Below are 27,025 nucleotides of genomic sequence, written 5' to 3'. Positions count from 1 at the left end.
TGGCCAATATATTTCCGGTTTCCAGCCTTTATTTTACTCTTAAGATCTATATATTATTTTAATATTGAAACTCGCAAGAATATCAAGTGACAAAACCTAAATAAAATTTAGAGTCCAATTTGAGTACCTATCTCGATTCTCGATTCATTATTTCGTTCAGGATTTTGCATTGAATGGCTACCTGTCAGCTGTATAAGAAGTACTTTGGTTGGGGAGCTGTCAAACACGGTGAATAGAATAGCAAAGCCAGGAGCGGTAGTGAGAACTATTTTAATAAATATGAGTTTTTATTCGCAATCTCTTATTAATAGGTAATCGTGACGCCTACCCCTAAATCTGAAAGAATAGCTAAAACAAAACCGATACCGGCATCGTCGTAAAATGAATTCGAGAGATAGATCACTACAAGACAAATTGAAAGTGCTCTTCAAAAAGGGTGCATCGGGTGAGTGTTTTGGTTCGATCTAGAGGCAAAATCATAAAATGAAAGAGTTGCGAGGTTCGAGTGTAGATGAGTGTATGTTGTCAATGTGTGCAGCGCCGCTGCCGCCGCGCAATGAGCTGGTAGTGAGCGGAGAGCTGGAGCGGGAGCTGAGTGCAGACGCGCCCCTGCACCGCAGGCTGCGCGCACTCAAGGAGGTCGGCGAGAAGGCGATCCACATCCGAGTGCAAGAGGTGAGCTCCACACTGAATGTTTGTTATTGTAGTACCCTCTATTAACTTGTTCCTAGGCAGTCTCTTTCTGCTACATTCCTTTCCTTCTTGAGCTATCTGCTTTGTCTTGGAGACTAACAGATACACAAATGTTTGTTTCCATCATCAGATTTATTGATATCTTGGTTAACAATCTGTGTTCATGTAATTTATTTACATTCGTTATTTATGTTATAGGAACATTAAAGTTAGAAACCGTTTTTTATCAAATGCCAGATTATACCCTGTCTGTATACCAAATTACATCAAAATCCATTCAGTAGTTTAAGCATGATTGATGGAAAAACATCCAATCAAATGAAATCTCAAATTTATAATGTGTGTGTGTGTGTGTGTGATTATAACAATATGTCTTAAAGATATAACCATATACATGTTATATGAAGGGTAGAAATGTAACTGTGTTGTTAGCGAATAACAAAAACTTGACCTCACAGATCACAAAAAAGGTACTTTTACTATAAAGACCCTGTACACGTAATTTTGTATGCCAACAAATAAGTGTATAAGGGTGAATATTATATTTAGCCACATATACAGTGTGTTTCGTCTGGTTCACATAGGATTACTAATTAAAGAATTACTGCAATGGCAGATGTTTTGGTCACTGGTATGTCACAATATGTAATTATTATGAAATGTAAGGATACTTTTGTATTGTCCAACTTTTATTCTTTATTGTCAAAAGGGTGGAGTTGAAAAGCTTTGGTCATTGACAAGAGACCTGCTAGAGGATAGCAATGTGGAGGCTCGACATGCAGCATTGTGGTTTCTGCGGTGCTTGGCAGAAGGACAGGCAGACTACCTGCAGATCATGCGCACAATCTTGTTTCATTATTTGCGAGACACTCATGCTCGCCATAGTCCCGAGGACACTCAGCTACGCTTCAAATTACTGCACACACTTACCAACACAGGAAAAAATATTAACTGCTTTGAAGAAGAGGTAAGTAAATGTATTACTTTTCAAACAAAATCCTATGGCAAACTCGCTATCCACTGGGTCATTTTCCTGTGGTTGCTCGTGCTGAGTGCATGCTAATATTACATAATGATGTTGGACTGCCCTTTTTATAGATTGTCAATTGTCAAAAAAAAAAATTTATACTAAATCAATGTCTTTAATTAAATTTTCGATACCTTGGCTGACGGTACAATTGTAACTCCGATGGAGATCTCGCTGGAGCCAGCCAATTGTGTATGTTTGATGATGACAACTACAAATTGGTTAAGCTTGCATACACAAGTAGAATGTATTTAAAGAAATACTTTCTTTTTTTTTAGGATTATGGATACATTCTACATTCCTATGCTGCCTCTTAGTGATGTAAATAATGTCAATTTTTAATTATTTGCAAACTTGAATACAAATATACGTATTTACTTAAGAATTTGGAGTATTTGTCAATGTCCTATATAAAAATTGTGCTTGTTTGATTATTGAATTAAGTTGATCCTCTCGTATTCGAACTTTAACCATGGTAATTTTATTACGTGTGGTATCATCTTTCTTATCTCATGGACCATATTCTGTGTCACTGTCAGCTGATTTGTACAATACAATATTATATAGGGTTAGGGTGGTTATTGAAAACCCTCAAAAGATTTACACTGTATGAAATATAGGCGGGCAGGTATACCCAGACACAATAATGCGACTGTACAATGTGCGTACACTACGGCCAGTATGAATTACATTATAATATTCATTTTTTCATGGGCTTGTGTCAGTAACTTGTTGAAAACCATAATCATTTACTCTAGTTTTTATTGATTTACCGACTTCGTAAAAAGGAAAAGATGTCCTTTTTACGAAGTGTACTGTTTTAACAAGTTATTCTCGATTTCTGTGTTATGTTGGTGTCAAATCAAAATGGGGCGATCAAAGCGAAGCAAATCATGCCAGTTAATAAAATGAACAATTTTTTTTTAATGTAGTATTAAAAATAAATTTTCTTTTACGAAATTATTATTTCACGTGCCATAACGGCAAATACCTTACACTATAAACAAACGACATCCTGCCAAGTGATAGGATTATTGCAACGCTAAGTCAGGCTTTTAGGTCGAAATGTCCGGTTTTTGTAAAGTAGAAGACAACTCTATGTAGTATCGCTATTGTACGTAGATGAAGTCGCGAGCAGACGTCGGTACTGGTGCGTATAGTTGGTGTGAGTAAGACAGTGCACGTGTTCACAGATCGGGCCGTTCCTGCTGGAGTGGCTGCCGCAGGTGCAGCCCGCCACGCAGCTGGTGGAGTTCCTGCAGCTCATCATCAATGTCGTCAAGTACAACGCCACGTATTTAGACGAGCACATCGTCCACGGGATCGTCGAGTACGTATCCATTCTGTCGTTACCGACGGACCAGTAGCGAGTAGCGCGCTGGGCTGACCGGGGTGGTGTTGCAGCTGCGCGTGCCAGCTGATGGCGTACAGCGCGGAGGGCGGCGTGGTGGCGGCGGCGCTGGCGCTGCTGGAGGCCGTGGTGGCGTACTCCATGGTGCCGCGCGCCGCGCACCGCGCCTTCGTGGCGGCGCTGTGCCGCACCGTGAACCTGGAGCACCACTGCCAGCCCAGCTGGAAGCTCATGCGCAGCGTGCTGGGCGCCGACATGGGCCACGCGGCGCTGCAGCAGCTGGTGGCGCTGCTGCGCGCCGGCGGCGACGAGGCGGGGCTGCAGCGCGGCGCCGTGTTCTACGTCAACATGGCGCTGTGGGGGCCGCGCCGCGTGCCCACGCTGCGCGTCTCCTACCTCGCCGTGCTGCCCGCCTTCCTCAAGGTCGACCACCAAATATTTCTATATGTATCAAACTCGATCGAACGAATATCGCTTATTTCGCGGTGTAGTCATTTGCTAATGATTACAAATATGTCTAGCTGGCGCGTCACGCGTCCCCAGACAACATCAACCCTTCCAACAAAGAATATAACTAAATCGATTGGATAATTTCAAAGTTACTGTCGAATATCGAAACGAACCTTCTCCTTTATTGAACTCGGATAGTAAATAAAACATTAAAGCGTGGGTAAGTGTTAATCTAAATCTAAATAATAAAATGATTATTCCATTTTTTGTTCACAAAAAAGTGATCGTCGTGTCGGTTCGGATGTGTAAGATGCACGCTTCTCATACACGATTGCATACATGTAATGGAAGATCTCACGGTGCATGCGCAGGCGCTGGAGGGCGACCAGCCCGTGGTGACGTACGAGGTGGTGGTGAGCCTGCACGGCGTGGTGGCGCGCGCGCCGCTGGAGCTGTGCGAGCCCGCCTGGGACGTGCTGCTGGCCATCGTGCGCCGCGTGCTGCAGCAGGACAGTGCGTGCACTACTTTGTACTACCTACCTACACCCCGCCCCCCCACACGCACCCGCTCACTCCGCCGCTGTTACAGAGCACTACGAGCCGCCCAACGAGCTCATCCACGACGGCGTGCACGCGCTCATCACCAGCATCGAGCAGCTGCAGGACGCCGGCCAGTACCGCGGCGACCCCGACGCGCTGCTGGAGCTGCTGGACGCCTGCGGACACGAGCGCCCGGTCAGTGCCGCCCGCGCCCCGCGCCCTCGCCCCCTCCGCCGCGCCCCCACTAACTCGCCGCTCACGTGTGCAGGAAGCGTCCACCATGCGGCTGGTGAGCGCCCGTGCGGCGGCGCTGGCGCCCCCGGGCGCCGAGTGGGTGGCTGCAGCGCTGGCGCTGGCGGAGCGCTACGTGCGCCAGGAGGCGCGGCGCGCCGTGCGGCTGCATGCGCTGCAGGAGCTGCTGGGCTTCATCCGGCGGCACCGCTACCTGTACGGCGAGGAGCTGATCGAGCTGGTGGCCATCCCGGTGCTGAGCTCGTGCGCGCTGGACGCCGAGGTGTCGCTGCGCGCCGCGGCCGCGCGCGCGCTCACCGAGCTGGCCAAGGGCTGCACGTCGGACGCCTGCACCGACCTCATCGACCTGCTGGAGAAGGTGCGCGCCGCCCCCCGCCCCCCGCGGCGTGTCGCCGTAGTACTACAACCCGCGCGCTGTGCAGATCCTGAACCGGCCGTTCGAGATGTACGTGTCGGAGGTGCCGGTGCCGGCCGACACGGACACGAGCGACGTGGCGGCGGCCTGCGCCGGGCTGCTGGAGCTGCTGCACGCTAAGCTGCTGGCGGCGCCGGCCGCGCACGCGGCGCGCGCCTTCCTCGTGCTGCTGGAGCACCTGGACCACCACTACCGCCGCCACGCGCTCTTCATGCACCACCCCGACGTCCGCATCAAGGTACGCTCCCGTCCGCCGCCGCGGCTCCCGGCGCCGCCGGAGCGCCGTACGACCGGACAGACGTTATGTGCAGATCTTCGAGATGCTGTTCGGGCTGCGCGCCAACCAGTTCAACTGCGTGGGCTTCTGCTACGACGCGAGCGGCGCGGCCGTGTACGGCGCGGCCAGCCTGCGGCTGCGGCCCGTGTGCTCGCCGTTCCTGGTGGCGGAGCCGCCGGCGGCGCGCGGCGCGCCCAGCGGCGGCGGGGCCGCGCGCGAGCTGGCGCCGGGCGCGCTGGTGCTGGGCGTGGGGCGCGCGGCGCGGCTGCTGGCCACGGCGCTGACGCGCGAGAAGGACTGGGCGGTGCTGGCGCGGCTGCTGCGCGCGCTGCCGGCGCTGCTGGCGGGGCGCGCGCTGGTGCTGGGGCGGCGCGCGCAGGACCTGGACCTGCTGGCGTCCACGCTGTGCGCCATGGTGGGCGACCGCAGCCTGAACCTGCCCGAGTGCCTGCGCGCGCCGCCGCAGCACAAGCTGCTGGTGTCGGAGTTCCACGGCGCGGCGCTGCCGGCGCTGGCCGCCATGGCGCCCTACCACGCCTACCTGGAGCCGCAGACGCAGCAGCGCATCGTGCGCTGTCTGCTCAAGTACGGGATGGGTGAGTACACATACTCGTTTCTGAATCTTTCATTATACACATGGACATATTATTATACATAATAGAACATCGATCTATGTATTAATAAATTATTTATTCTAACCGACTTAAGTAAAGCAGCAGGTTCGTTTCCATTTTCGACAGTTACTTTGAAATGATAAAATCGATATTGTATGGCTTATGTAAATATACTTTTAAAAAAAAATTCTACGAACTCCTAAACATTGAGGAGTTGTATCTTCCAACATGCTCATCGACAAGAAATGATGATCATCAGACGCAAGTCATGAAATTGACAGTACTTATTAATACTTATTACTTCAGGGGGTACCCTCAAATAAATATATTCCAGGGGTACCTTGACTCCCGTCGGATCTCACCGTCAGATGCTGGCAGGGCGCAACAGTACCAATATAAAAAAATCACACAAATCGGACCAGTAATGTTCGAGTAATCGATGTAAAAACTACAAAGTATCGTGGAAATGAAATCGTTCAAGTATTTATAATGCTTATACAATGACCAATGACCAATCCGTAATATTTTTATGGGACCGTATTTCGAACAAAACGTCTAATAACTCCAATAGGTCCATAAACAAACAAAGAAAAAAAGACCATCAAAACATACCGGCCGAATTGAGAACCTCCTTCTTTTTGGGAAGTTGGTTACAATACAGTGTACACAAATATAATGGCGGAGAATATGAATATAGTGTAAGTTGGTCCGCAGTGAAGTAGACGTCCCGCCGGTGCTGCGGTGGGGACATTGTACTCGCTAATGTTTCAATTGAATACTCACCCGCAGTGCTGAGGACGCCGCAGCCGTACATCAACGCGCTGACGATATTCACGCTGGAGACCAGGGAGACCATGGTGAAGATGTTGCCGGAGGTGTTGCTGGACCTGTCCAAGATCTCCGACACCAAGGCCATCGCCAGTCCCATGCTGGAGTTCCTGTCCAGTAAGTAGAATTGCCGTTATTACATACTGCATAATATACAATGTAATATGTAGTTTAATGTAAACGACGTCCAAATGCAAAATTATATCTATAACTGTTACAACAGACAACAGGCAATAGAATATATTTTGTAATACAACATCTACAATAGAGAACAGATGATTTCTATTACAACATTATAAAACAGTAGTTAGAAGAAATAATATATGAAATGATGAATTGAGAAGTAGCCGGGCGTTGTATGAGCAGTAGCAGTGAGTGCGGTTGTGTTGCAGCGCTGACGCGGCTGCCGAAGGTGTTCGCGTCGTTCGTGGAGGACCAGTACATGTCGGTGTTCGCCATCCTGCTGCCGTACACCAACCCGTCGCGGTACAACCACTACGTGGTGTCGCTGGCGCACCACGTCATCGCCGCCTGGTTCCTCAAGTGCCGCCTGTCCTACCGCCGCAACTTCGTGCGCTTCATCATACACGTGCGTGTCTGTCCTACCCCGCGCCCCGCGCCTCGCGTCCCCGCCCCCCGTACCCCCTCGCTCACACGTGTCTCTGTGCACAGGGCCTGCACAATTACATCATCATGCCGTTCGAGGAGCAGCTGCAGTACAAGAGCAACCACTTCCAGAACGCTAACGAGGACTCGTCCAACCGGCAGCGCAGCTCCAGCCTGGTGAGTGGCGTGTGGTGTGGTGGAGTGGAGTGGTGTAGCGGAGTGGTGGTGCTGACGGCGGGTGTTGCAGGGGTCCCGCGCGGTGTCGCGCGTGCCGCTGGGCGGGCGCGGCGCGGGCGCCAGCTCGGCGTCCGCCGCCTTCCACGTGGAGCTGACGGAGACGTGCCTGGACCTGCTGGCGCGCTACACCAGCACGCCGTGCAGCGTGAAGCCGGCGCGCAGCGACACGGCCGAGTTCCTGTTCGCGGGCGGGCCGGCCATGACGTGGCTGGTGGGCCACAAGCTGGTGACCATCACGACGTCGGGCTGCCTGCAGAACTCGCTGAAGCAGGGGCTGTGCGAGCGCTGCGCCGCGCTGTGCCGCCAGCACGCCGACAGCGTGGCCGAGCCGCTGCCGCCGCTGGCGCCCGCCCAGCCCGCAGCGCCCGCAGCGCCCGCAGCGCCCGCCGACCTCGAGCGGTATGAAACATTATGAAACATTCAATACTTCCCGAATGTTGCGTATCTTATCACTGTGGGCCCCGCTCCGGGGCCCGTTTAATTGACACGATCCACAAGTATGGTACATATAGTTAACGATCTATTCAATACAAAGTTACCTGTACACGGGCGGTGACGTTATAATTGGGCCTCAAGCTTCTGTATGTGGTCATATTTTCAAATGTAATTCAGTGTTCAATAAAAAGGAAACAATATATAAAAAATGTCGAGTTATGTTAATGTCAAATTGTATAAAAATGTAACTAAATGCTACAAACATGTCAACATGACCTGTGTGGACATTATAGCAGATAATTCCCAAGCCTGACTATCATCCAAGTAGTATTTTATTTTATAAAAAGCTTTACTACAAAGATTTTCTTTAATAACATTTTTAAATTTACTTAAATTTGAACTTTGAATATGGTTGGGAACTTTATTGTAAAAGTGTATTCATTGACATCTAAGAAATATTACAACGAATACTAAAAATTAAAAAAGAAATAATTAAAAAAGCATTAAACTCTGTATGAACGGCTCCATGTTTCTCGGTCACAGAAGAGCTGCAGTGTAGTAGGTTGTCTTATCTGAACCGTATGCAGGTATTTCTGTTCCCCACGGCACGAAGTAGGAGTGTGCGCGACGAGACGCAGTAGAGGTGAGCTTGTTTCAGACAAAACTCGTCGGAGAACAAGAGCGACCCGCTGGCGGCCGTGCTGAACCAGTTCTCGCAGCACTTCGAGCGCGTGTCCAAGGAGGTGGACGGCGACGAGGCGGGCTGGTCGCGCGTGGCCGAGCTGGCGGCGGCCGGGGCGTGTCCCTGCTGGTGCGCCAACTGGGCCGAGGTGCACGTGCGCTCGCCCACGGGCGACGTGTGCTGGGTCATGCGCGTGCAGAACCACATGAACTGGGACTACCTGCTGGAGTCGCCGCTGCAGGACGTGGCGGCGCTGCTGGCGCCCGCGCCGCTGCGGCCCGCCTCGTCCGCCTCCAGCGGCCTGGGCGACTCGCGCCACGACGCGGTCAGTACTGCCGCGGCTACGTAACAATATACGCATTCAATAATGTACTCAACTTTACGATTAAGTATTATACGCGTCACAATCTAAGAAGCCAACCCTGACGGCTGCCAGGTGGTGAGAGGTAAATAAGTTCGATTGCTGTTTATGACCGTTTCCTGAGTCGCATCGAGTTAAAATAATTCACGGTAGTAACCACTGGATCGAGCTAAAACTGCCGCCAAAAAGAATAATTACGTATTCGTTTAAAAAAAAATTAAAGACTTATTATACGACCAAGTTAGTCTGTTTCATAAAAATTGATATAATTATTTGTAAAATAATGACATGTATATGTATTCGTACTATCTTAGTTTCGTCAGTTTAAAAATATAGATATCGATAGTGAGTACTTGAAGAGTTTGGAAGCTTTATTTCTACCTAAATATTTCGTCTTATGATCTATCTAATGCATAAATGTTTTTATATGAATAGATGTAAAATAATAGCTAAAATATTTACTAACAATAGTTAATTTATTATTAATTTGCTTCTACTTATTTGAATAATGTATATTATAAAATGGTACTAACTATCGTGGACCAATAAAATAGTTGTAGTACAGTTGAATGCTCGGCATACGCCTACGCTGAAATATCGCTGGCGTGGCAGGCACGGTGGACACGAGCGTCCCCGGTGGTCGTCCGTGTTATCTGTGCAGGCGGCAGTACAGGGAGCGGCGCTGTGCCGGCCGCGCTGTAATATATAATGTTCACCTCGATACTGCCGCAGGGCTCGGACGGCGACCCGCGCTCTCGCAGCGGCTCGTCGGGGTCTGCGCGCGCTGCGCCCCTGCAGTCTGCGCCCCCGCAGCCCGCGCCCCCGCAGCTCGCGCCCTCGCAGCCCACGCCCACCACAGACCTGCACAAGTCTAGGTGAGTGCCATTCCTATACGTTCTCGACTCGTTGTTTTAAAATATTGTCAAGTGGTTAATTTTAATAGTTGGAATTGTACCCACTTCCTGATGACAGATCCTTGCGATATTTGATACACACTCTCAATCTTGACGATCATACAATTCTTTCCATCTCTGTTATGGATGTTGGACTTGTTTGGTACAATAGAGCTCAGTACAGTTGTTAAACATAAAAAAGTGTAAATGACATGTTAAAAGTATTAATAGTGTTACAGATTAGCAAACCATTGTATGTTTCATTCATTTATTTATACTTAATACACGCGTGGCTTGGCGAGTCCCTCGACTCATCCTGCAGCTACTACTGTCCGGCGCGCCGGCCGTACAGTAGTGCGCAGCGCGTGCAGTCAGCCGACGTCTGTTGTAGCTCGGAGTCCACCGTGGGCGACAGGAAGCCGCCGGCCGGCGCGCGCAGGTGAGTGGGGGCGCGGGCGGGGGGGAGGGGGCGCGGCGCGCGGGCGCGGCATGTACACTGTGTCTGTTGCAGCGCCGTGGGCCGCATGAGCACGCAGCCCATCAACATCCCCGGCTCCCCGCAGCGGCAGAGCTCCTCCAGCACCACGGACGAGGACGACATGCTGCTCATCGTGCCAGAGGTGAGCCCCGCCCCGCCCCGCCCCGCCCGCCCCGCCGGCGGCACTGTAGCGTGAGTGTTGCAGGGCAAGTCTCGGCACCCGGTGCGCCGCTCCAACTCCTCGCCCGAGATGTCGTCCTCGTGGAAGGCCAGCGTGGCGGCCAGCGTGGCGGCCAGCGCGGCGGCCAGCGCGGCGGCCGAGCTGCCCGTGGACCCCGACGACATGATCCTGCTGCCCAGCTGCGAGCCGACGTGAGTATACATACGGCGCACATACGGCGCGGGCCAGGATACAGGCTGCAGTACTGAGAGCTTGCGTTGCAGCAGCAGCACGGCGCAGTCGCTGCACGCGCGGCAGAAGGCGGCCAAGAAGAGCGACATGCGCGTGTCGTGCGAGGCCATCCCCGAGGAGATGTCGGGCACGTCGCCGCACGCGCCGCATCCGCATCTCTGCACCTACAACTCCGACCCCGGTGAGTGCTGCCTTAATTAACACTTACTTAGCGTAAGAGACCACTTAAACTAGGTAGCGTAAGAGACCACTTAAACTAGGTAGCGTAAGAGACCACTTAAACTAGGTAGCGTAAGAGACCACTTTAACTCACCTCTCACTCGAATTCGTTTGCACTATCAGTGTGTTTTATCTGTTGCTGCGTTTCTCAGTAGCTAAGATAGGTGCTTCCTGCAGATAGGTGACTCTATTTTAACTCAGGGGTTCCTTAAAATTTATGAGACGTTGGTAAAACCGGGCATTCGTGTTTGACTACTTACATTTGAACTCTATAACAGATGTATATTAATAAAATCGACTAGGTATCGTTATATCATCACAAATCATTAACTCTCAAAACAAGATCTTTGGCGGTGATTGGACTATCTATTATACTTGTTTGGCCCGTGTAATACGGCTTAGAGATACTCGCTCCGTAAAAATGTATCGGAGTCAAAGAGCTAGCCATCGTATAGTTTGTCGTCATAACATCCATCTCGTGTGCGCAGGGTCCGGCGAGGGCGCGGGCGGCGGCGGGGCGCACCACCAGCTGCAGAAGGTAGGTGCGGGCGCCGCGGAGGGCGCGGGGGGCGCGGGGCGCCGGCAGGTGAGTACGCGCTCACTGGCCGCGCCTGTGCAGACGGCCAGCGACGGCACGGTGCCGGCGGGCCACGACCTGCCGCCGCTGGCGCGCTCCAAGCGCTCCAACACCATCTCCGTGATGAGCCCCGCGCGCCGCCACAGCGCCGCGCCGCGCGCCGCGCCGCCCGCGCCGGCCGCGCCGGGCGCCGTGGGCGGCGGCGGCGGGGGCTGTCGCCGTCCTTCGTGTTCCTGCAGCTGTACCACAACATGAGCACCTACCCCATCACGCCGCCCGTGCCAGGTACTCGCACCTTCCATGGCTCCCGACTGCTTCAATCGGATACGATGACTTTCTTGTTTTAGGGTTTTTTCATTCTCATTTTATAAGGAAACGCATTCGGTTTTTTAGTTTTTTAAATTACATTTTTTATTTTATTTTCTTTCAGTTTTATTACTGAACAAGTTTATTTAATAACCTCACACACATAATACATAAGTGCATCCGGAACGACGCCTTTGAGGCTGAAACCCATCGAGTCGTTCAGGCTATAAAGTGAACAATATTAGAATTTGGCGCCACAAATCCGCTATTTTGTTATTTTATACTTTATTTTATATTATTACCCTCCTTCTGGCGCAGTCGGGTAATAAGTTAAATAAGACCAGTAGATAAGCCAAAAAGTGTATTTTGTCTTTGTGCCAATTTGAACAGTATCAACAAACACGGCATTATACCAGCCACGCCACATGTCCGTCACATTCCTGGACAACCTGCAACATTACGGCAGCTGTATATCAGCAGACTCTGAGTCCTCCGACTCTTATAGGTTGGTTCACTGAAGTAGGCTGACTCCGACTCGTACTACCGCGGGACAATGTTTCTTTTTATTTTTATTTTCTATTATAGATCAAAAATGTACCCTATATTAAAAAATAAAAGCTAAGACTAGATATGATATGCGCGTGTCCAGGGGAGACGCCGAGCATCCTGAACCCGCTGGCGGAGCGTCCGCTACGCGTGGCCGGCGTGCAGCACGAGCGGACCATCAAGAACCTCGATCTCGTGCCGCCCGTCGAGACCTACAAGGTAACCCCGCCCCGCCCCGCCCCGCCCCCGCCCCGCCCCCGACCCGCACGCTCTCACCGCTCCACTTCTTGCAGATCGGAGTGTTGTACGTGGGACCCGGACAACAAGACAACGAAGTTTTAATATTGAAAAATGAATACGGCAGTGTGAGGTAGGTCCCTGGCACCGAGCGAGTGCGCAACTGGGCGAGTGAGTGAGTGAGTGAGTGAGTGAGGGAGTGAGTGAGTGAGGGAGCGAGTGGGCGGACACAGTACAGTGCGCGTGACCTGCACAGATACGCAGAGTTCCTGACGCAGCTGGGTACGCTGGTGCCGCTGGACGGCGCGGACGAGCAGCCGCACCTGTTCCTCAACCTGGAGAAGGGCGGCAAGGACGGGCACTACACCTACGTGTGGAACGACGACATCATGCAGGTGACGTACCAACTAGTCGCAGCACGTGCGGCGCCGCGACACGTTTCATACGGTTTGATTACTACGTGGCCGCTTGGCGTCAAGTTTTATTACATCAAAATGTTGCACATCCCTGTTTATATTCTTCGAGACTGGCCGGCATTCCCTGCATCTCGTCTCTGCCACAGGGTGCTGGATGTACCTACACATTGCTAGCTGCAAATAAACGTTTCTTTGCCTACCTACCTACCTAGCAAAGTCTTTGTATAAACTGTGTAATTTCTAGTGGTGTGCTAAAATGAAGCGATACGGACGCGGTAGCGTCGTCTACGTGAGCCCTTACAAGTCCACACAAATAAAACATAATGTACAAGTTGATTGTACAGTGATCCTCTCAGAAAGGAACACTTTGAGTGAACCTGTGGTGACGGCAAGCACGCGTGTGTCAGTCACTAAACTTATGTTTTATGAGCTTCCTATATTGAGAAGCAACAGCCATTATATTAATTTCCTTAAAGAGTTGGTCAAGTTGTTGACTTCTCCGTGTGAGTGTAGTGGCGCGGCGTTGCAGGTGCTGTTCCACGTGGCCACGGCGATGCCGTCGTCGGCCAAGGACCCCACGTGCAACGAGAAGCGCAAGTACATCGGCAACGACTACGTGTCCATCGTGTACAACGACTCGGGCGCCGACTTCAACATACACACCATCAAGGTACCGCCGTCTGTGTACTGGGACGCCGACTGCCATGCAGGCAGCATCGGTTGCTGTTTATGACCGATTCCTGAGTCAATATTTTAAATCAATGTTTCTTCGAAAGTATTAAATTTTGTGAGAAAAGAAAAGCAACAGTCGAGGGTTAGCGCAGCGATGGGCGCGCGCAGCACTTGCCGTGGAAAAGCGCCTTCGGGGAAGAAATTAGGGCAACCGGCTACTACGCCACATGCAGCGAGTTCGATTCCCGCTCGGTGTGTCCAACTTGTATGAAAAAGTATGGAGTTTCTCTTGCTCGTTCTTCTCCATAGGAGTTTACACTGGGAACGAACAAATTGCTTTACTTAACTTTTTTTTGTTTTGACTTTCGTATTGTCTTCCTGGACTAATTGAAATAAAATATTTTGACTTGACTATGTTTGTAAACGCATCCACGCGGCAGGGGAGACAATAAGTACTAGTGTGAGGCAAAGAAAAACCTCTGGAAACTGCTGCTTTAATCGACGAAGTTGACGTAAAACAAACATCACGGTAAACTCACGTAAATTTATGGAGCAAAGCTCTACTAGTTGCGAGTCACTGACGAACTCTTCGATCAATATCACCAGTAGGCTGCGCGTCCTTGCCGCATCTGTGCGCGCTGCTCTTCTCCATTAATTACCGTGAGTAAACCGTGAGTTTTAGTTAATTTAGTGTCTCACGATAGTTATAATAAAAATATTGACGTAAAATATTTAATTGATCCCGTGGCGTCCAGGGACAGTTGAACTTCTGCATCGTAGTAGTGGAGCCGTACGAGCACGGCATGAACCGCGTCTTCGTCAAGACGAAGGACGAGCGCATCCGCACCAAGTTCCTGGCGCACCACGACACGCACTGCGTCTCCGACTCCAACGTAGCGCTGCTCGCGCGCCAGATGGCGCTGCACTGCGCGGTACGTACTCTAGTGTAGTCTCTGTAGCCTGTGTAGTGTATACAGCCGCACCACGGCCCTGGTGTAGCCTGTGTAGTGTATACAGCCGCACCACGGCCCTGGTGTAGCCTGTGTAGTGTATACAGCCCGCACCACGGCCCTGGTGTAGCCTGTGTAGTGTATACAGCCCGCACCACGGCCCTGGTGTAGCCTGTGTAGTGTATACAGCCGCACCACGGCCCTGGTGTAGCCTGTGTAGTGTATACAGCCGCACCACGGCCCTGGTGTAGCCTGTGTAGTGTATACAGCCGCACCACGGCCCTGGTGTAGCCTGTGTAGTGTATACAGCCGCACCACGGCCCTGGTGTAGCCTGTGTAGTGTATACAGCCGCACCACGGCCCTGGTGTAGCGCTGTGTTTATACAGGGTGACTTTAAATTCGACGTATTGGCAAAAGTATAATTCGTTTTAAAATAGCAAGCTAATTCCTATCAAATTTTGTTTTGAGTCAATAATTTGGTCAATAGAAAACTGGATTTATTTAATAAACATTATATGACACTAAGCATACAATCTAATAAAAAAACTTTCTTGGTTTATAAGCTACCCAGAAACGTGAAATTATTTACAAAATTCTCAAAAACAAATTAATAACTTGATGATAAGTAGAGTGTAAAGAGAAAAACATATTTATTTGCGAAATTTTTGTTTAATGTGACCTCCCCACGACGCATATTCGAACCACAAAATATGCCCCGAGGTCCAAATTCTGTAGGAAATTAGTTGTATATAGTAGAGGTCCCGAGAGGAACACGTCGAATTCAAAGCCACCCGTGTACCGCCGGTCCCCGCGGGGCGGCGCGCGATGGTGACGGTGGCGGCGCTGTGTGCAGCTGGCGTCGCAGATCTCGCAGTCGCTGAAGCTGGGCGGCGCGCCGTACGCGTCCAACTCGCTGGAGCGGCTGCGGCTGCTGAAGCGGCTGCGCGTGCGCGCGGAGGCGGAGCGCCTGGCCGCGGCCGCGCGGCCGCCGGAGCCCTACGCCGGGCCGCCCGACCTGGCGCACCGCGTGGCCATCGACGACTTCAACGACTACACCTAGGCCGCGGCCGCGAGCGCCCGACGCTGGTCGCGCCGCCGTGTCTGTCGTCGGACGGACTCGCCGCGCACTCTGCTTCGCGTGTCGCCGACGACGCGTCCGACTACTTTGCTTATATCTCGATCAGTTTATTTTTACATGAACCCTTACGTGAGATGTGATAGTAGAGTAACGAGTAAATACGATATAGAAATATGAAGTATATGATAAAGCTGACAAGTTTTCTACAAATCGCTTCGCTTACGAGTTCCCGCGACTTTGATGTAGAAGTTTTTCAATAAATAGAAACAATACGAGCCGCCGCCAGTGAAGTGGACGACTGCCGGACCCCGTGTACTGCGGAACTGTTTATGTTTCATTCGATTCTACTGATAGGTACGTGTTGGTCTAGGTTGGACGTGGCTTAAATAGTTTAATTTCATATATAAATTTAGATTTTGAACTGAATAATGTAAAAGTTAATGTTAAGAATTCTGAATAAGTACATGTTTTCACAAAATAATGATGAGTTTGTCGTAGCGAGGAGCGCAGCGCGGCCGGGGCGTGACGTCACCGGCCGCGCCGCGCACTCGTCTCTGAATCGCTACACAGTTGAGGCATTTCTTGTTTTATATATTTTATGTAGCAATTTATTTCCTGACAAAACATTTTGTAATCAAATAAATGATGGCTATTTGTCCTATGTTTCATTATTAGTGCCTGTTACCATAACATATGAATGTGTAGTTCGTATCTCGGCGGACTTTATACAACATCTCTCCCCGAGTCCTCCGCGTCGACAACTCGCCACACGCTAGCGACCGTGTCTAGGTTCCGTGTGCCATCCTGTCCTACTTGCCTAAAGCATTCCGGGATTCCAGATGACAAGATTTCCTGAACATTGCCCATCCGAGTTGGATTCTGCTCGTATCTTGTTGCTCAAAACAAACATATTCAGACCTGTGTTTCCGGAGAAAAACGCGTTGAAGCACATTCTACCATTATATAATCTCTCTTCTCTAGCTCATAGCGTGATGTTTTATTACCTGTAGCATTACTCGATGAACGGGCGATAAGAATAAATTATTCAATTCGATCTCGTAGTTCCGAAGATTAGCGCTTTCATTTAACCTTTTAACCGGCCAGTTATACTGAACACGAAGTGTCGCTGTACGCCACCGTATAAATGTATAATAATTGTATAGAACGAAAGTAGGGATGGCGGTAACATCATGTCGAAAATGAATGCGTAAATATAAAACAATATTCAATATAAAAACAATATTGTAACTAAAGGTGCGTACACACAACATTGCTGTAGGTACCTACATGTTTCAGATAACGTGGACACTAAATGTTCTAAAACATGTATAATATTCATATGTACTTCGACGTTATATATGTATACAATATTGTTTTATGTTGAATGACAATGTTACGTAATGTGGACGTGTTATAAAACACAAGTTTGTACGAACCTTATGATAGACAGACAGACATTTTTTTAAATAAGTACCTAACAATTTTGGCTTGACTGTCTTTGCAGTTATAGCAGATACTACTTTTTATATATATATTCTTAGAGGAAAATCCCTCTCAACCTAGTACATAAGCGCGATGACGTCAGGTGGAAGGGATAGCATCACGTGAACGTAGCAGTACCGTGCGGCGCTTCACTTTTGCATCGGCGCTCGGGCGAGGCGGTTGTATGGTTGTGCTCTCAAGTGCTATTATTTGTAATATTGGTTTGTGTTGTTACTTTTAGTTCCTATTTAGTTTATTTTGTGATTTGCTCATGTTAACATTATTTGAATAAATAAAGAGAGGTTAGGATTGTCATTGTGTTTCTTTTTAAAAACTTAATTTGATCTTCCTTTTATAAGATCAGAAGTGGGATAGTTAACGCGACTTTAATCGTTCTCCATCCTTTTATTTTAAAACCAGGTGGTCGATCAATCTTTTTCTGGTAACTTAGTACTTTGCTCTTTTATTTTTATTTTTGTAAATACTACCCGCAAGGTAGTAATTATGTCGAGCAGTGATTATTCAGGTGGTGAAACGCCACCCACGCGTCGAAGTAGGAGTCGTGATAGTCGAAAACGTAGGCATGGTTCACACAAACGTCGCGACCGTCGTTCAAAACGACGCGATCCGGTGGATCAGATTTTGCAACGACTAAATGCACTTGAGGAGCGCCTGCCGGTAACGGCGACTAATTTAACCGCTCCGTCTCGTCCTTGCGTTCGAGGCAGCCCCCCATCTGTGGTCTTGGACGTTACCGAGACTACAGCCGAGGTTGGCGTGGCAACGCCTTCTACGAGCCGGCCTGCGGAAACGCCGCGCGATACCAGCAGCACGGCGGATGGGATTGTCGGTGCACTGTCTTCATTGTTACAAGTAAGATCTAAGCATTATTATATTTCAAATTTTGACCCAAGTTTGCATGATTTTGATGTGTGGTGTGCGGAGGTAGACCGTGGCCGAAACCTGAACGGTTGGGATGATCATGAGTGTCTTGGGCGTATTGGTGGCTGCCTGCGTGGTGACGCCAAAACGTGGTTGAACCATTGGGTGACAAGCGATCGCTCGTGGTCGAATTTTAAAGCCGAGTTTCGATCGTTGTGTCCGCGTGAAGTCGATGTGGCGACTGTGCTGTATGACGTCATGAGTACAACGTCTAACAAGTTCACCACGTATGCAGAGTACGCTCGAATGTCCCTACTGCGGTTAAATATCGTACGAGGGCTTTCGGATGAGCTCAAAACCGCTATAGTAGTTCGTGGCATCTCCGATCCTCAGGTGAAAGCCGCGGCTACCAACGCCAAACTGCAGCCGAAAGATTTGGTCGAATTTTTGTCCGTGTATGTGAAACCTAAGAACACGCAAAGTGCTACCGGTAATCCCATGCGCTCGTCAGCTGCTGAAACCTCCAATCCTCGTAAACGCGAATCGTTTAAGAGGGGACAGGTGACATGTTTCTCGTGTGGCAAACACGGTCACAAACAAGTTGATTGTTCAAAAAAATCAAAAGTTGACTCAGCCACTTCTAATTCAAAATCTACCCCCTCTGAGACTTTGAACGTAAAAGACACGAAGTCTAATTATTCAAAACCAGTCAAAGTGATTTGCACCTATTGTAAGAAAACCGGTCATCTCGTTGATTCGTGCTATTTTAAGCAACGTATGGATTCTAAGCCTAATGATAAAAGTGGTAGTGACGTAAATTTTTGCTCCGCGTTGATTCCGGACGAAAGAACGTGATGACGACAATTATTCAAAAACTACCCGTAGATGTTTTAATTGATTCTGGGTCTGATATTTCACTTATTTCTAGATCGGTTTTAAAGCATTTTAGTTTTAATCAGTTGCCAACCTATCGTAGATTGCGAGGTATCGGTAGTCAAGACATCGAGTCTACTTCTTTTGTTAAGACAATAATTGAGTTCCCTGAATTATCATTAGAGGCGGATCTTTATGTAGTACCACCAGATTGCATTCAGGCACCTGTCTTGGTAGGGACTGACATTTTAAATCGCGATGGTGTCACCTACATTAGGACAAGTGACTCTCAACGATTGGTGAGGGTTGATCAAGCGTACAATGTGTCGTCTGTGGAGCTGGCCGACCAAGTGAGGACACCCTTAGTTGGTGATGACAAGAAACGTTTGTTATCATTGATCGAGGAGTTTTCTAGAACGTTCACCACTGGCACGGCGACCTCCACAGTAAACACTGGGAGCATGGAGATTCGGCTTAGCAGTGACAGTCCAATAAGTTATCGACCGTACAAGCTTTCGGCAGACGAGAAGTTACGCGTTCGCGGCATAATTAATGAGCTTTTGAGTAAGGGTATCATACGAGAATCCCAATCAGACTATGCGAGTCCTATCATCCTCGTAAAGAAAAAGAGCGGGGAGGATAGGATGTGCGTAGACTATAGGGCCTTAAACGCTGTCACTGTTAAGGAGAGATTTCCATTGCCACTAATCGATGACCACATCGATAAATTAGGCAACTTCAAGTATTTTACCAGTCTTGATATGGCTACTGGCTTTCATCAAGTACCAATGAAAGACGATGCCTCTATTAGTAAGACTGCCTTTGTGACGCCTGAAGGGCATTACGAGTATTTGAAAATGCCCTACGGGCTGGCTAACGCCCCTGTCGTGTATCAGCGCATTATCACAAAGACACTCAAGCATCTTATAGACACTGGCCATGTATTGACCTATATTGATGACGTACTGATCATGTCCAATTCGATCGAGGAAGGCTTAAAGGTATTGCGAGAGGTTTTAAAAACCCTGTCAGCGGCAGGTTTCTCGGTTAATCTGAAGAAATGTACGTTTTTAGATACGGAAGTTGAATACTTAGGACGGCTGATTGGACATGGTCAGGTACGGCCGAGTCCGAGTAAAACTGATGTTCTAGTTAAGTCCCCGAAGCCCACAAATGTAAAAGAGGTGCGTCAGTTCTTGGGGCTAGCAGGCTATTTCCGCAGGTACATTGCTGAATACGCCTCAAAGACTGCTTGTATTGCCAAGCTACTGAGAAAAGGTGTGCCTTTTGCTTGGGGACCGGAACAAGATGTTGCTCGCGACTATATCATTAAGTGCTTAACTGAGGAGCCAGTTTTAGCAATTTTCAATCCCAGTTTGCCCACAGAACTACATACGGATGCTAGTTCGATAGGATTCGGGGCTATTTTGCTTCAGGAACACGAAGGAAGACGTAAGCGAGTTGTAGGGTATTACAGTAAGTCCACCCAGGGAGCGGAATCAAAATATCACAGTTACGAGCTAGAGACCTTAGCTGTGGTACGTGCTTTGCAACACTTTCGGCATTATTTGATCGGTATCAAATTTAAAATTGTCACCGATTGCAATTCTTTAAAATTAACTGAACGAAAAAAAGATTTACTACCTCGTGTAGCTCGCTGGTGGGTTTACATGCAAGATTTTCAGTTTTCTTTAGAGTATCGAAAGGGTTGCAACATGCAACATGCTGACTTTCTCAGCAGACAGCCCGCTCACGTGTTCCAAATCCAAAATCCACGAAACTGGGCGAAAATTGCTCAAACTGCCGACTTAGAGACTCAGGATCTAATGCAGAAGGTTCGAGAGGGCCAGTTGGATAGCAGTCGATTTTTTATTAAAAATGACTTGCTGTACTATAAGTACACGCCTACTGGTGAAGACTCGCGCCTTCTGTGTTTCATACCGAAAGGGCATAGGCTTAGTCTTTTAAGAGTCTTTCATGACGATCACGATCACATAGGCGTCGATAAAACTGTCGACTTGATACTGCGACACTTTTGGTTTCCTGGTCTTAGACATTTTGTTAAGAAGTATGTTGGCCATTGTATCGTTTGCTTAGCGCACAAGAAAGTACCCCGAGCACCTCACCAACCAATTGAGTCTTGGACGAAACCAGACATTCCCTTTTCCGTGTTACATGCTGATGTTCTTGGGCCGTTAACAGAGTCCAACGGTTATAAATACATCCTCATAGTTGTAGACTCATTTTCAAAATTTTGCTTATTATACGCTTTATACCGACAAGACGCGGATGAATTGAAAAGGGTGTTTTCCAATGCCATCTCACTGTTTGGCACTCCGTCAACTATAGTGTGTGACAGAGCTAGGATGTTCGAAAGTGCTGCGTTTCAAGACTGGGTAAGTGAACTTGGGTCCTCTATGCACTTTATCACACCCGGGATGCATCGCGAGAACGGCCAAGTCGAACGGTACTGCCGCACAGTCCTCAACATGCTGCGCATAGAGGTAAATAACAGGGGTGCTTCTTGGTCCAACGTTTTATGGAAAGTGCAGCTAACTCTTAACATCACGAAGCAGGCAACAACTCGTACTTCTGCCCTGCAACTGCTGACCGGTGTTGAAGGAACCACTCCGGTTCTACGATCGCTGGTTCGAGACATTGCGCTGAGTGACTCTCATCCGAACCGAGAAGCCCTGCAGACTCTGAGGAGACAGAGGGTCTCGGAACTGCTTGCTGCCAACCAGCAACGGCAGGACACCTACGTTAATGAGGGTCGTCGACAGCCCCGTACTTTTTCTGTTGGCAGTTTCGTGTTCGTCAGCAAAGGTTCACAAAGTACCGGCAAACTAGATTCCGGGATGCGAGGTCCGTACAAAGTTGTCCGGGCATTGCCTCACCACCGTTACGAGCTTGAGTTATTGGCAGGCTCATATGGGAAGAAGACTCAGAGCGCCGCAGAACATATGGTTCAGTGGCGGGGTGAGTGGACCCCGGATACATGTGAGGTATTCTTCGGGACTGGTGAGTGAGCTGTGTTGTCCTGGTTTCCTTAAGTGGCAGCCAGAGTGTCACGAAGGTGACTTTTGTGTTGTTTACCTGATACCCTTGAGGGGTAGTCAGAACGTCACGGAGGTGACCATGTGTGTGTTTACCTGGTACCCTTGAGGGGTAGTCAGAACGTCACGGAGGTGACCATGTTTGTGTTTACCTGGTACCCTTGTGGGGCAGCCAGAACGTCACGGAGGTGACCATGTTTGTGTTTACCTGGTACCCTTGTGGGGCAGCCAGAACGTCACGGAGGTGACCTTGTGTGTGTTGTCCTGATACTCCTCAATGTGGAGGTTTTATCAGAGGGCCTCGGAAGTGGCTTCTTGATTTGTTGTTATTTGTGTGTTGTCCTGGCGTAAGCCAGAGGGCCACTTTCGAGAGCTTCTTGTTTTACTGTTGCTCATATTATGTTTGCAGACATCGTTCATGAGTAGAGCTCCTCATTGATGATGCCTTCTTGCTTTGGTTACCCTTTGTAAGGGGATTGCTTGAGTGCACGCTTGCTGTCCGTTTGCAATGAGTATCCAAAGCCAAAATAATACATCACTACAATGTTGTTTTAACATTTCAGAAGAGAATGATGTTGGTGAGGAACCATCAAATGAGGATGGACTGCAAAGGGACCCTGCTGCAGAAATCCAAGCTGACGAGGACGTTCAGCTGTCAGGAACGGCCGTCTTAGAGGAAAATCCCTCTCAACCTAGTACATAAGCGCGATGACGTCAGGTGGAAGGGATAGCATCACGTGAACGTAGCAGTACCGTGCGGCGCTTCACTTTTGCATCGGCGCTCGGGCGAGGCGGTTGTATGGTTGTGCTCTCAAGTGCTATTATTTGTAATATTGGTTTGTGTTGTTACTTTTAGTTCCTATTTAGTTTATTTTGTGATTTGTTCATGTTAAGATTATTTAAATAAATAAAGAGAGGTTAGGATTGTTGGCGTGTTTCTTTTTAAAAACTTAATTCAATCTTACTTTTATAAGAATATTATGTTCATTGTACAGGATCAACACTTCTACAGTTTTATTATTTTAAAAGATAGTAATAGTATCGAGTAGATAACATAATATATATTAAACCTATTTCCATGAGTTCGCGTGCTGGCCGTTCACAATCATTTAGTAAAATTGTCAAAAATATTCACCACTTAATTAAAAAAAGTTTGCATGTCACACCTGCCACCAAGGGGAATATTCCAGAGCTGAAATAATGTGGCTGAAGTTAGTTTGTATCGTGGTAATAGCGAGCGGCGTGGTGGCCAAGCAAGATGAGCTACTGGACGAGTTGTACGGCGTGGAAGGACGGAACAGGATGGCGATATGCGTACGCACTGGCGGCGGGCGCTGGCGGCACTGCGACGGCGCGCTGGTGAACCGCGAGTGGGTCGTGGCGCACGCGCGTTGCCTGGGCGCCGCGTCCAGCGCCGACATGGCGGCCGAGCGCCTGTCGGCCGGCGGCACTTGCCAGCTCATGGCCGCCGGCAACACAGGCCTGTACCGCTCGCGCGCCGTGCGCCACCACGTCATGCATCCTTGGTTCGACCTGGCAATTGTGATCATGAAGACCCCGTACAACAACCTGGACCGACTAGCCAACGCTACTAGGACGCGCCTTAAGCTGCGACAACACGGGTAACGTTCGTCGATCGATAAACATCAAAGTTATTAAATAAAGTAGAAGCCTAATCGCCGTAGTCCAAATCGACATCTATACAGGTGACTTGTAATTCAACGTATTCCTCTCGGGAAGTGATAATTTCCTAGAATATTATCCCTGGGGTCCTTGGTCCGAAAGTGGAACCAGTACTTTTATTTATTGACCATTTTATAGTTCGGGATGTTTTAACCAAAACCAATAATGTTGAATATCTCAGAAACTGGCCACTTTCGGACCAGGGACGTGAAGGCCAACTTTGTAGAAATTTAGTTGTATAATCACCTCACGAAAGGAATACGTTGATTTACAAGTCACCTGTATATATATATATATATACACATATGTGTGTATTACCTATTACCTCACTACCTATTAGGTATACTATTAGTGATGTACCGAATGTCATTTACTAGACATCCGTATACGAATATTGGCTTAAGAATTTGAACCAATTTTCTTAAGGTTCTTATTTTGACAATTCACGTGACGCCAGATTCGGAGTAAGTGCAAACAATTGTGTCTACATCTACTTGTAATCTGGCCAAAGCAAGTAAACAAAAAGTGGTAGTCAAATGACAAAAATTAGGACAGAGCCCAATCCCGGTGTAGGCCCTGGGTTTATTGTTATCATTAGGAATAAACTTTCAAAAGTACCCACCGACCGAAACGGTTGGTCGTAAATGGATATCAACTCAAGGGTGGGCCCATGAGTTGATATCCATTTACGACCAAAGGTTTTTTAGATTCCTCTCGAAAATAGCAAGTCCTTAAAGAATACGAATTAGTTTTAAATATAAAAAAAATAATATTATAAGAAACTTAAAAACTAATATTAAGTGTCCCTGAAACCTGCGTCACATTAATTCATGGAGTGCTGCTGAAGAAAACAAATAAAAATAGCGCCTAGCCCACTACTTAAACTTGATTCTTAGTATGACAATATCTCGGAATTCAAGAAAAAATATAAATCAGGTTTTGTAGAAAAATGTATGACCTACAACATTGCTTCACTTTGTGATTAAATTTACCAGTTTAAGAAAAAAAAAATCATTAAACTAATGACTCTTAATTCCTAATGGTGAATTCAAGGTATCTACCAAAATTTGGCTCCCCAATTTTTGTGTTATTTCAAACAACTACTTAGACCACAAAGTAACACAGTAAAGTATATCATGTTGAATATCTTAGTTTGAAAATAAAAAGTTATTTTCAGTTCAAAATTGTAGATTGATAAAAATGTAAGAATAGAATGTTTTAATTAGATGAGATAGGTATATAGGCATCGCAAACTTTCATATTTTTCTTAGTTTGAAATGTAATGATAAGTTGATTATATTGATTGAGCTGATTTCCATATTTACCTCAGTATTATTACTGCAGGACAGTTTAATCGTAAAATAAGGTTTTGTAGTAAATATAAAAGAAATTAATACTTATTTGTCTACTGAATTTTCCATTCTGTAATTGAACATATTTATTTTACATACATACATACATATCGTCACGCCTTTAATCCCCGAAGGGGTAGGCAGAGGTGCACGTTATGGCACGTAATGCCACTGTGTTTATTTTATCACATTAATATTTGCATTAAGAAATGTACCTTCAATTCCATGGGAACCGCCACATGCTCACTTGATACTTACATGCTATTGTTGCTTGCAGGGTGTATAAATGGATGAAGCATTACTTTGATGCATTTGCATTAACTCGCAATTATGACTACAACATGAAAAGAATTGCACGGAGTTTAAAAACCTACCACCATCCAATCTGGTACTTCTTAACAACAATGGTGCTGCCGTCTGTGTTGTTCATGTTGTTCTTTGTATATGTCACATTCTACACTGGCAAAACACAGGAGGTCCCTTATAAGCAGTTGCGCTATCCTAAGAAAATAACTCATGTGTAGTATTAGTTGTCTATGAATAATATACTCAATATGATGGAGATTTTATTTTATTAACAAAACATCTAAACCAAAATAAAGACTAATAAATAGGTCAATCTATTAAACAAGTTCTGAAATGCTCTACAAGCATCAACTTGATTGATTAATACATGCTACACTCGTAACAATTAAACTGTACAGTTCAAGCGTAGCTCCACTTTAGCACACTTTCAAGTAAAACTACAGTTCAATTGTTTGTTCCACAATTATTCGGACTTTTGGTCTAACTTTCTCCTCCACACTTTAACTTTGCCCCTGAGTTCCCGCAGCCTTTTCATTTCGTCCTTAAAGTCTTGGTGTTCATCTCTGAATAACCCATATTCCCTTAGTTTAAGCATCAAGCTATGTGTCTCGACATGTCGAGGATAATAGTGAATGATTTCCTCGTTGGTGTGCAGCGGCCGCTCAGAAAACATCTTAACCACTTTCATGGATTTGGAATTTGTGGGAATTGCTACCTCACCGAAGATTCTATTAGATAGGCGCTGCATACGTCGTGCGTAGTTCGTCGAAGCTTTTATTAATTGAGAATACTGTGCATAGTTTGTAGCCATGGTTTATCTGCGAAATTAAAGGCATGGGTTAGTAAAATAAGCAACACATATATATTTTTAAACCGAATATTATAACTTATAACAATATGGTTTTTACACAAGTGCGTTACCGGCCTTAACGGGGAGTAGGTCTCTACTCCTCACGGTGAAACAATGCGAGGTTGTTTCAATTGTAATAAAAAATATATTTGTTTAAATTAAATATCAATCTAACCTTTCAACTTGTCATTCACCTCCAAACACTGTAAATACTGTAATTTTATATTACTCTTAGGTTATCTGTCATTGTCAAATGTCATAGACGGGTTGAATCGGTTTTCTGTCACAAAACCATAGAGGCAACCAAAGCATTAGATACCCTCTATTCGTAAACAATAACCGTAAAACGAGGTGAATAGGGATCGAGAGGTTTAGAGGGGTGAATAGATACAGGGAAATTTTTCATAGTATCTATTTACCCCTCTTCTGTCCCTATTCAACTCTCGATCCCTATTCACCCCGTTTTAATGAAGTAATGGGTAATTTTGTTTGGAGCTCGTACCCAGGTTGTAGATTTCAGTCTAGATTAATACCCGTCCCATTTTGGTTGTGCCCGACCAAAATGAGGATGATATTGCTACACACCTTATGACGGTCAGGTACCCAACCCAACCGTCAGTTACTTTACGCAATGTTGCCATTGTTACGGCTCAGGACATTTGCCGTTCATGTTCTACGGTAATCTGCGGTCTACGGCAACAAATGTATTGCGGTAGCAAAATCTACATCAATTTGCTGTAAGGTAATATACCTGCTACTAAAAAAGAAATTAATTAAAGAATATGTACGACATTATGGTGAAAGTCATTATAAAAAATAAAACGTTGAAAACATGTCTTTTTATTATTGCTACGGTCTTTTTATTATTTAAAACATTTCCTCTAAAAGCACGGCAATTTTCGTGTAATAGAAACCTGCGGGAGCGCGGCTTGATTAACGGCGCAGTTACGTCGAATAATTCATATGAATAGAATCATGGAATTAATAT

General features: G+C 47.3%; 2 protein-coding genes and 1 long non-coding RNA gene across 3 annotated transcripts; 2 read left to right on the top strand and 1 right to left on the bottom strand.

Moving 5' to 3' along the window:
• The first annotated feature begins 117 nt into the window (after positions 1-117).
• Positions 118-16,209, top strand: LOC126912562 (tuberin-like). Its single transcript, XM_050705171.1, is given in 28 exon segments — positions 118-445; positions 539-675; positions 1,403-1,660; positions 2,914-3,050; positions 3,125-3,494; positions 3,893-4,034; positions 4,111-4,256; positions 4,330-4,671; positions 4,736-4,966; positions 5,040-5,601; positions 6,409-6,564; positions 6,840-7,036; positions 7,120-7,230; positions 7,301-7,689; positions 8,384-8,732; positions 9,501-9,643; positions 10,053-10,100; positions 10,173-10,281; positions 10,345-10,511; positions 10,584-10,732; positions 11,259-11,558; positions 11,561-11,632; positions 12,303-12,418; positions 12,493-12,569; positions 12,693-12,831; positions 13,382-13,522; positions 14,280-14,456; positions 15,329-16,209. Coding segments are annotated over 28 exon segments (5,436 nt in total). The 5' UTR covers positions 118-381; the 3' UTR covers positions 15,536-16,209.
• A 6,669-nt stretch (positions 16,210-22,878) lies between these two features.
• LOC118263968 (uncharacterized) lies at positions 22,879-25,443 on the top strand. Its single transcript, XM_035576255.2, has 2 exons — positions 22,879-23,468; positions 25,159-25,443. Exons 1-2 carry the CDS (start codon positions 23,047-23,049, stop codon positions 25,403-25,405), a joined length of 669 nt encoding a protein of 222 aa, XP_035432148.1. The 5' UTR covers positions 22,879-23,046; the 3' UTR covers positions 25,406-25,443.
• Positions 25,435-26,935, bottom strand: LOC126912488 (uncharacterized). The gene is made up of 2 exons (XR_007707225.1): positions 26,213-26,935; positions 25,435-26,005 (listed from the first exon to the last, which is right to left on the bottom strand). It is a non-coding gene; the product is annotated as an uncharacterized LOC126912488 (long non-coding RNA).
• Between the last annotated feature and the right edge of the window lie 90 nt (positions 26,936-27,025).

This window comes from Spodoptera frugiperda, chromosome 26 (assembly GCF_023101765.2).
Source record: "Spodoptera frugiperda isolate SF20-4 chromosome 26, AGI-APGP_CSIRO_Sfru_2.0, whole genome shotgun sequence".
Lineage (NCBI taxonomy): Eukaryota > Metazoa > Arthropoda > Insecta > Lepidoptera > Noctuidae > Spodoptera > Spodoptera frugiperda.
Note: the sequence above shows the minus strand (reverse complement) of the source record. Positions and strands in the feature narration are given on the sequence as shown.

What these genes read in the sequence shown, in the direction of transcription:
- LOC118263968 (XM_035576255.2), top strand. Translation starts at nt 23,047, where the DNA reads ATGTGGCTGAAGTTAGTTTGTATCGTGGTAATAGCGAGCGGCGTGGTG. An exon ending in CTTAAGCTGCGACAACACGG is followed by an intron (nt 23,469 to 25,158) that starts GTAACGTTCGTC and finishes TGTTGCTTGCAG; the next exon opens with GGTGTATAAATGGATGAAGC.